The 10,795-nt window shown below is 36.4% G+C and overlaps 1 protein-coding gene across 1 annotated transcript; it reads right to left on the reverse strand.

Annotated features, from left to right (window-relative positions):
• Positions 1 to 2,909: 2,909 nt before the first annotated feature.
• Positions 2,910 to 10,771, reverse strand: LOC132543084 (cartilage matrix protein-like). The gene is made up of 6 exons (XM_060206539.1): positions 10,733 to 10,771; positions 8,536 to 8,563; positions 5,232 to 5,810; positions 4,558 to 4,611; positions 3,756 to 4,346; positions 2,910 to 3,445 (listed from the first exon to the last, which is right to left on the reverse strand). Exons 1-6 carry the CDS (start codon positions 10,769 to 10,771, stop codon positions 2,910 to 2,912), a joined length of 1,827 nt encoding a protein of 608 aa, XP_060062522.1.
• Positions 10,772 to 10,795: the final 24 nt, after the last annotated feature.

Here is a 10,795-nt window from a genome sequence, read left to right on the forward strand (position 1 = left end):
TTTGATTGATTTAATAAACTTATATATTAACTAGTAATAGTTCACATCTATAAGTAAAGAACTAGATATCTTATGATTTCCGTCCGTCTATTACTAAAAAACTAGATATCTTATGATGTCCGTCCGTCTATTTCTAAAAAACTAGATATCTTATGACGTCCGTCCGTCTATTACTAAAAAACTAGATATCTTATGATGTCCGTCCGTCTGTTACTAAAAAACTAGATATCTTATGATGTCCGTCCGTCGATTACTAAAAAACTAGATATCTTATGATGTCCGTCCGTCTGTTACTAAAAAACTAGATATTTTATGATGTCCGTCCGTCTATTACTAAAAAACTAGATATCTTATGATGTCCGTCCGTCCGTCTTTTACTGAAGAACTAGATATTTTATGATGTCGCCCGTTTAAAGAACTAGATATCTTATGAGGTCAGTCCGTCTATCACTGAAAAAAATAAATATCAAATGACGTCCGTCCGTCTTTTACTAAAGAACTAGATATCTTATTATGTCCTACAGTCAGTCCGTCTATTACTGAACAACTAGATATCTTATGACGTCCGTCCGTCTATTACTAAAGAACTAGATATCTTATGATGTCCGTCCGTCTATTACTAAAGAACTAGATATCTTATGATGTCCGTCCGTCTATTACTAAAGAACTAGATATCTAATTATGTCCGTCCGTCTTTTACTGAAGAACTAGATATTTTATGATGTCGCCCGTTTAAAGAACTAGATATCTTATGATGTCAGTCCGTCTATCACTGAAAAAAATAAATATCAAATGACGTCCGTCCGTCTTTTACTAAAGAACTAGATATCTTATTATGTCCTACAGTCAGTCCGTCTATTACTGAACAACTAGATATCTTATGACGTCCGTCCGTCTATTACTAAAGAACTAGATATCTTATGATGTTCGTCCGTCTATTACTAAAGAACTAGATATCTAATTATGTCCGTCCGTCTATTGCTGAACAACTAGATATCTTATGACGTCCGTCCGTCTATTACTAAAGAACTAGATATCTTATGATGTCCGTCCGTCTATTACTAAAGAACTAGATATCTAATTATGTCCGTCCGTCTATTGCTGAACAACTAGATATCTTATGACGTCCGTCCGTCTGTTACTAAAGAACTAGATATCTTATGATGTCCGTCCGTCTTTTACTAAAGGACAAGATATCTTTTTTCTGTCTTTCTGATACAATAAAGTTCTACTAGAATACGTATGATATGTATTTCCGTTACTAAGGAATAAGTATTCTGTGATATTTGGGTCCTTATAACCAAAGGACTAGTATTTAGTGGTGTCTCACTCTCCGATACAAAGGTACCAGAGATTTTATAATGTCTGTCCTTCCGTTTTCATAATGCAACGTCTTACCATCAGTAACAATGTTTCTTATGGTTTTTGTTCCTCCGTCTTTTAGGTAATAACAATTATTGTGATGTGTTTCTTTCCGTTACTACGTGACTGGATACTTCGCGGGATTTTTTCTCTCTTATCCAGGAACTAGAAATTCTGTGGGGTCTGTCACTGTATTACTAAGGGACTAGCTATTTGTAATGTCTATCCCTCCGTTTCTAATGGACAAGTTATTTTGTGATGTCGGTCCCTCTGTTACTAAGGGACTAGCTATTTGTGGTGTCTGTCCCTCTGTTACTAAGGGACTAGCTATTTTGTGATGTCGGTCTCTCTACTACTAAGGTACTAGCTAATTGCGATGTCTGTCCCTCTGTTATTAAGACACGAGCTATTTGTAGTGTCAGTCCCTCCGTTACTAATATACTAGATATTTGTAGTGTCTATTCCTCTGTTTCTAAGGGACAAGCTATTTTGTGATGTCGGTCCCTCTGTTACTGAGGGACTAGCTATTTGTGGTGTCTGTCCCTCTGTTAGTAAGGGACTAGCTATTTTGTGATGTCTGTCCCTCCGCTACTAAGGTATTAGCTATTTGCGATGTATGTCCCTCTGTTATTAAGAGACTAGCTATTTGTGGTGCCTGTCCCTCTGTTACTCAGGAACTAGATATATGTGGTGTCTGTCCTCTGTCACTAAGGGACTATATTTTTGTGATGCCTGTTCCTTCCGTTTCTAAGGTACTAGCTATTTGTGGTGTCTGTCCCTCTGTTACTAAGGGACTAGCTATTTTGTGATGGTTTGCTATGGTCCTCGTTTCTTTGTCGGACAGAGTAACAAGTTCGTTCTGTATGAACATGTACTAACAAGAAATACCGTCAAAAAGCAAATTTTTAATTACTAGAAATTTTTTTTATCTGAAATCTCGTTGGTATTAACAAAGTTTGATATAGACAAATATACTTAAACAGCGTACTAGGATTAAGAAAAATTCATCGTTTGATAAAAACAAGTCAAACGATAATATGTTTAAAAAGGCAAAAGTACACACCGGGATTAAATGAAAGGATGATATTTATGATAAATAACCCAATACCGTTTACAATAAGGGTAGAGGATAATCCCTGTCGTTATACCATCAAAACACTCTATAAAACAGAGAACTTGATACCCGGCAGCTAACCATACCGCCATGATATCAGTGAAGTTGATTTTTCCTTTTGTGAATTTGAGACCACCGGATCGTGCTATACATCATACCAAATTCCATACATGCCGATACATCAAATGTAGAATTCTATGAAAATGTTCTAAAAGGTGTGAGTTTGTGTTAATAGTACATGCGTGTAACCGGGGTGTTTGCTGTACATATGTATGTCATTTACACAATAATATAAGGAACGGTTCAAAAAAGCACTGTTAATGTTCAGCGACCAATCAAAATGTCGTCAGTTATTTCATTGGTGTCACATAAAATTGTTCCCCCGAAATCAAGTTCATGGTCAGTTCTTCAGAGTATGAAAGGCGGTGACGATTTATATACCTCTGCAAAACATATCACCAAGAACTTGTGCGAACTGGGCAGGCCGGCTGGTGTCATATTCAATGATATACTGCGGTCCTCTAACAAACGGCTCGACCTGTTTCCTATCTACACCACCGCCAATGGTAACAAAAACGAAATTTATCCCAGCATCTCGCGCCATCTTGATTTCTATTTCCGCTTCCTGTGTGAGTTCGCTATCCAAGAACGCAAATAATACTCGTTTGGCAATCGGTCGTCCGCCATTTTGAACCAAGAACCCTGTCAATCTGGCTTTCTTTACCAGTCCTGCCAATTCAGAATACCTGGATGTTTGTTTTGGTGTTACTTTCTTTGTAACAGAGGACAATTCTTTGTTTGGGATGTCAGAACATGAATGTACAAAGATCCCGATTTGAAAATTCGTTTTTAAGTGATCGTTCAAGCTTGCGGAGTTAATACTGTCGATGATACTGTAGGAAACGGTGGAGCCAAGAGAAGAAACGTCCAACAGGAAAACTGCATCAGTATCGTTGTCTTTTTTGCAAACTGAAAAAGCAAAATACCAATCTGGGTGAGCATTCTTACTATTGTAAGAAATCTTTGTCATGCTGTTTCTTGCATACAAATTGAATGTATTTTTATGCTTTACATGTGTGTAATCGTTGGAAACGACCAATTTCGCTACCAATAAACACCAGACGTCCATGTTAAGAAATTACAAATTTCCGAAGCTACAGTTATTTTGGAATATTCTTTGAATCAACTTTAACCATATTTGAGATTAATCACTTGTTTTACGTCAGAAAACAATCCATTTTGAAGTTAAAAAATACCTTGACCTTGGCTTCAAATTTACCTGACTGCAGGTCCACCACGTTACAAGTTCTAATTGCCAGCACTGTTTTAATGCTTTCTAGAGCATCGAAAGTGGACACGTTGAACATGAAACTCTTGACACCTTTCTCAGGATTGCTTGAAATATGGGTCAGTTCCTTGATATCTACGTCATCAGTGACCCCTACAGCGAACACATAAACGCCCATTTGATGGAGCAAGGCAGCCTCGATTGCTGTAGACTTCGGCGATCTCGAATAGCCATCCGTTATTACCACCAACACATGAGAAACATCTTCACGAGCGACACCTGGTGTGAATACTTGATGTCGGATGTTACGTAATGCTGACGCGGTATCAGTTCCCCCTCTAAGGTACGATACTTTGTCGATTGCCTCCAGCAGGTCTTTTTTGTCTGAATGAGTCTGAAAGTCAAATTCCTGACGATATTTGTGACTAAAAGTCGATAGTCCAATTCTAGTTTTATTTTCACCGATGTCAAACATGGCGACTACGTCTTTGACAAAGTCCAGCTGTTTCCGGTTTTCCGATTTCCGGATACTACTTGATGAATCGAGAAGAAAATACACATCTGCTGGTTTACCACTACAACCTGAAAAAAGAAAATCACATTAACACAGAACTGTATGTATCTTATCAAGTCCTCATATCGTGTGTTTTAACTCCATTATCGTTTTAATGGAAAGATAGCAGTATTTCAATGGACATTATAGTGACAGGATGATGTCAACAGTTGCAAATCAAAGTTCTAAACGTTTTGACAAGGTTTTACTTTTAGCCAGACCAAGACTTTACATATTTACCATCAGCAACGTCAGTGCTGTCCGCCTGCAAAGTGTCTTCAGGAACAGGCGGGTCTGTAAAACACAAAGAGTTAAATAGAGTATAGAGTAATATGTGTTAAGAATTACATACAAACCAATAAGATAAAACAAGAACCATAATTTATTCTCAGAACAAAAAAAAAAAAAAATAATAATAATAATAATAATAAACACGCTCTACCAAATAAAGCAGTTTCCAAAACCAAAAACACTCTCCAAACAAAAACTATCTAAAAATATATGTATATATATATATATATGAAAAAACCTCCCAAAATAAAATAATTCCAATACAAACAAACTCACCAATGATATATTTCCCTCCCTGTCAGAACAAGACAGGCCTTTATAATTCTTAATTCTTACCTGTAGCTTGATGGTCATTGTGAACCGGGTCAAGTGTATCTAGAAATAAAACGATATAACAACAGAAAAGGAAATGGCGGCCATCTTGAATTCTGCTAAGAAATCTTATTTAATCATACATGTATCTACAAGTCGGATAGTTAGTCTCCTACCAGTACAAAAATTAAAGGAAGGGAACGAATACATTGATAAAATACTGAAATTCATCCGGCATTTGTCGTTTATCGGTCGTATACATTTGAAAATAATAATACCCATTTACTCATGCTCAAAGGTGTGACGCTTACCCTTGCATGCCTGATTCGACAAGTGTTTCTGAATGGTTTGTAACGACCGAAAGCTGGGAACATGGAAGACATGGTCGATGGTTGGTTCACTTGCAATATAGTGCAGTTCTGTTTCCTCTGCGTCCTGTCCGACTCCTACAGCAAAGATTGTGACTCCTCGGTCTCGCACATCCTTGGCAGCCATTTTTGTCGCGTTTCTATTGTGACTCATTCCGTCTGTAATCACAACGACGATTTTCCTTGCTCTGTCTCTGGCGCCATTTATAGGAGTGAACATCCGATTTTTCACTGCCCAAAGTGCTCTTGCCGTACTTGTGCCTCCAGTGAGGTGGGGCACGCGGCGAATGGCGGACATGACGTCAGATTTATTATGGCTGTCTTTCAACTGAAGTTCGATCTTTAATTTGTGGCTGAAAGTTAAAATCCCGACTCTTGTTTGGTTTTCCAGGAGACCTATGTCAAATATCTTCGTGATATTTTCTACAAAGTTAAGTTGTCGCACGAAATCTTCCGGCCAGATGCTTGAGGACGAGTCCAATATGAAGACAACATCGGAGGGGTGCGGGGTACACACAAAAGCTGGAGAGATATACCAAACTAAATTTACTATGGGTCATTCTATTATCAATTAATGAAATTCTGAAGTAGGACAAGTATGAACGCCACACATCTTATGATGCTCTGGTTATAATCAATGTTATTTTTCCCAATTTTAGGTTAATAATCACGGTCAAGCTCACGGTGAAAAAAATATTGGTACTTACTAAAAGGTCTGGTGACAAGGAACATGCGTGCCAAATATGGAAGCTCTACCTTTTAAGGTGCAGTAGTTATAGGCAAGGTTAAAGTTGACAACAGACAAACAATTAGACAAACAGACAGTACAAAAACAACGAAATCCTATGGCATAAAAATTTTATGCTTTGACATGATCAAGAACATTGACCTGAGAAACACAAATTGTCACGCCTGCGGAGTGTTGAATTATGCATCTCGAATCGTCACCTCAGGCTACGTATACAAAGGTTCTTATGGACTGAGCCATGTCGACAATCGAACCATCATGATACCTCGACATATCCTATCACAGGGACCTGCGATTTAAACTAGTGTTACACATCGACATATCCTATCACAGGGACCGGAGATTTAAACTAGTGTTACACATCGACATATCGGGACCTGAGATTAAAACTAGTGTTACACATCGACATATCGTAACACAGGGACCTGAGATTAAAACTAGTGGTACACATCGACATATCCTATCACAGAGACCTGAGATTAAAACTAGTGGTACACATCGACATATCCTATCACAGGGACCTGAGATTTAAACTAGTGTTACACATCGACATATCCTATCACAGAGACCGGAGATTTAAACTAGTGTTACACATCGACATATCGGGACCTGAGATTAAAACTAGTGTTACACATCGACATATCGTAACACAGGGACCTGAGATTAAAACTAGTGGCACACATCGACATATCGTAACACAGGGACCTGAGATTAAAACTAGTGTTACACATCGACATATCCTATCAAAGAGACCTGCGATTTAAACTAGTGTTACACATCGACAAATCATATTACAGGGACCTGATATTTAAACTAGTGTTACACATCGACATATCCTATCACAGGGACCTGAGATTTAAACTAGTGTTACACATCGACATATCCTATCACAGTTACCTGAGATTTTAAATAGTGTTACACATCGACATATCCTATCACAGGGACCTGAGATTTTAAATAGTGTTACACATCGACATATCCTATCTCAGGGACCTGAGATTTTAAATAGTGTTACACATCGACATATCCTATCACAAAGACATGCGATTTAAACTAGCGTTACACATCACCATATCTTGTCACAGGGACCTGAGCTTCAAACTAGTGTTACACATTGACATATCCTATCACAGAGACCTGAGATTTAAAATAGTGTTAGACATCGACATATCATATCGCAGGGACCTGAGATTTAAACAAGTGTTACAAATCGACATATCCTATCACAGGGACCTGAGAATTAAAATATTGTTACGTATCACCATATCTTGTCACAGGGACCTGAGATTTAAACTAGTGTTATACATTACCATATCATATCACAGGGACCTGAGATTTAAACTAGTGTTACACATCGACATATCATATCACAGGGACCTGAGAATTAAAATATTCCCACGGAATCGAAAAAAGCAAGATTAAATGCTTATACTGCAGTTAAGACGGAATGTTTTCAATATTTTTAATAAATACAAGTTGCTATTACTAGAATTGTCTAATGGATTTCGTTAAAGATATATTCCAATATTTTGAATTTAAAGATGATCAAACAGTATTACTCTGGAAAAATACGATTGTGCAACATATTAAAGAAATATGAAACAGCGCAATCAAATTATAATAATTGATTTACTCACAACCTTTTAGAAATTATGAATATTCTCCGATAGCTATGTGGAAGAATAGTGTCTATACTGAGATTTACAGTCGTCTCCCGTTTCGCTCCGAACTGGGCGGGAGCCATCTTTAAATTGTCACGGAGTGTGATTAACGGTCTCTCTTTAGCCATTGTATTCATAATATCAAAAACTTACTCAAGAAGGATTTCTGTATCAAAATCGCGCAGTGGACACGCTTGGTTTTTGAGATTTTCAATTTTAGCATCATACATATGTAAGAGTTATCCCCCTTACAACGGAATCTGTAGAGAATGTATTCATAATTCCATATCAATGTTATTCCGGCAAAATTCATGGAGAAATAAAACAGGCTCAATTAAGTAGTTACATAAAGTTCGACTTAAGTAGAACTTGAAATGTTTAAGCATTGAAACTTTCTGTTGTCGATTTCATGGGGAAATGAATTGAGTTGCTCTTCAGACAAATACTGAAACAGAAAGAAGGAGCCCTAATGTCTCGATAGAACTTCACTAATTGCTAATGGATTGAATAATACATATTCATTCAGATATCATTCTTTAACACAGGGACCTCAGAATCATTTACAATTATCACCATCAGCGTTTGAAGGAATATTGCTTAAATGTGTTGATAGTCTCACAATACTCAACACATATAAAAACAATGGCGATTTCTCAGGTCCAGTTGTTCGCTAACAAAAAAGGTCATACTAGAGGCTGTCATATATGTAAACTTCCTATTAAACATTTTATTGCTTCTATTTGAGCACGTGCAGCGATTGTGTAATACAGAAATAATGAGGAATGAATGTGCCATATGTTCTACAAAAGCACACCAGACCTTACTAGCACATATGTACCTGTATCGCCGACAGACAGACCAACCACCTGCAATGGACGAGAAACAACACGTGTACTTTAAAAGTGATTTCTGCAAAGATAAATTTTAGAGATAAAGATGTTAAATAGTAGAGTCACGATAATCTTAATCCGTAGTCCGGAAAACTCGCGATCCGGACGGGTTTTCGCGTTTTCGCTTTAGCGGGTTTTCGTCTTTTCGTTATTTCTTTTTAATCTTTTTAGACCGGAGTCTTTTCGCGGCCAACAAAGCGAAAAGACAAAGTGTCAGGTATAAGCCACCATACATAATCGTAATATAAACAAATATTTCCGTTTGAATTTCAAAGCCACAATATAAACTAACCAGATATGTTTACTGTTCGAGAAACAACTGACACCCAAAGCCCATATATCGAGACAATTCAATACTTAACGGATATAGCAACGCGTTTGTAGGTCGGCTACACTGAAACAGCAACCCGAAAAGATCTCAATTCGAATGATTTTGTCTAAGAATCAGTGTGTTCGGATTAACGAGTGTCTGCTGTAATCAATACTGAAATAATTCAGTAAATACACTCTCACTTATCAATCATTTCTAGATTTTTATTTTGTTCGTGTACGACTGACAATTTTTTTTATCAAAATTCAAAGTGGCTGTCATATTTACATTGTATCCTCGATTTGAAATGTGATATTTTTTATCAATGACGGACTTTTGTTTTTGAGAAACAATATAACCACTTATTCACCGTGATAAAAGTCTATAATTGTGATATCCGATATGGATCTAATATTATCATATTTCTCCAAGTTTACAGAACGGCATATAATATATAGCGAACAAGCAAATACAAATTAGAAAATAAGACAGGAAGTCATACTACAAGGGAGCTGACAATAGGCTCACATTTGGGATCAACCATGCTAACGATATTCAGATTTTGTCAGCGAAATTTCTGGTGGTGATCCTTTAAACGTAGACCCATGGTAATACTAAATTATCCGTTCAAGAAAACGTGTTAATAGCAACAAAAACGCAAAAAATTATTGTAGAAATTAATAGATTCTGAACATTGTATTGCCTGCACTCCCTTTCTGTCCTAATTAATCCCCTTCTTCTATATCTATATTGTCACATTCTCTCTCTCTCTAGTTAACTTGAAAACTGTCTTAATTAAGTATAAAAGTCTTAATTTTGTATTAAGTAACGATCCTTCCGATGCCGACGGCACAAGAGAAACGTTTTTCCAAAGACGAACGGAGTGAAAAGGAGAACGCAAATCAAAGCACGGGATGTGATGAACAATAGATAAGTCGAAAGTTTTTGAAAAGTGCAGTGTCAACTTCTAACATCGGTGTCGGAGGGGGACTGTCCTCATTCTAAGTATTAGTATGTATACTTGTATATGTTAAAATGTAGTTATGTGTGTTTTTAACTACCCCCTACTTTATGTCCCTGCCTCCCTCTCTCTCCCACTCTCTCCTTCTCTCCTGTGTATATAGATATACATGTATGTAACATGCCATCTTGTAAATATGTGTATTGTTTTAATTTTTGGGTAAGGGCTTAATATAAGTTATCATACTTGTGCCCAAATCCCACTTGTACTTATTTGACAAAATAAATGTGTTTAAAACGTTGACCCCTCCCCCTAATACATATAGTTTACTTTATCGCAAAATTGTCACTTCAACGGGAAGATATTTTCTAAAAGGTGAATTAAAATCTATATTCTACAGGAAGATTAAATTTATCGATTGTTTTATTTTCGTTGTATTCGAAAAAAAGAAAACACAGCGAAATAAACATATCTGTGTGATATAACTATACAGTTCATATTGCGCTGAGGAGTATTTCAATGTTTATTCAAATGTATATTTTCCATGGAGGATTTTTATAAAACAATATTATGATAGAAAAAAAGACCCACTATAAAATATTTGAAATATAAATGTATATTTTTTATCAAAAATCGCGACATTTTGATGTAAATGAAATACATCCTTGTAAGATCCATTTTTTAACAAGTAAATTTCAAGCATTTTTTTTGCAAAATTGCAAAATTGTAGCTTAAGTTTATATTTTTAAATTTCCAGTTTTTAGATTTACAATATAACATCTTGATATGTTTCCAATTGAATTAAATTTGATATGAAATATGTATATCGTAAATATAAAGAATGAAAATATTTCAGAATATGTTCGAAACTTACCATTATCAACATTACGTGCACACACATCTGTGTTGCCATCTCTTAATCACTGGATCAGCTCAG

Source organism: Ylistrum balloti, unplaced genomic scaffold (assembly GCF_031769215.1).
Source record: "Ylistrum balloti isolate Yb309-2 unplaced genomic scaffold, AGI_CSIRO_Ybal_v1 Utg369740, whole genome shotgun sequence".
In the NCBI taxonomy this organism is placed as follows: domain Eukaryota; kingdom Metazoa; phylum Mollusca; class Bivalvia; order Pectinida; family Pectinidae; genus Ylistrum; species Ylistrum balloti.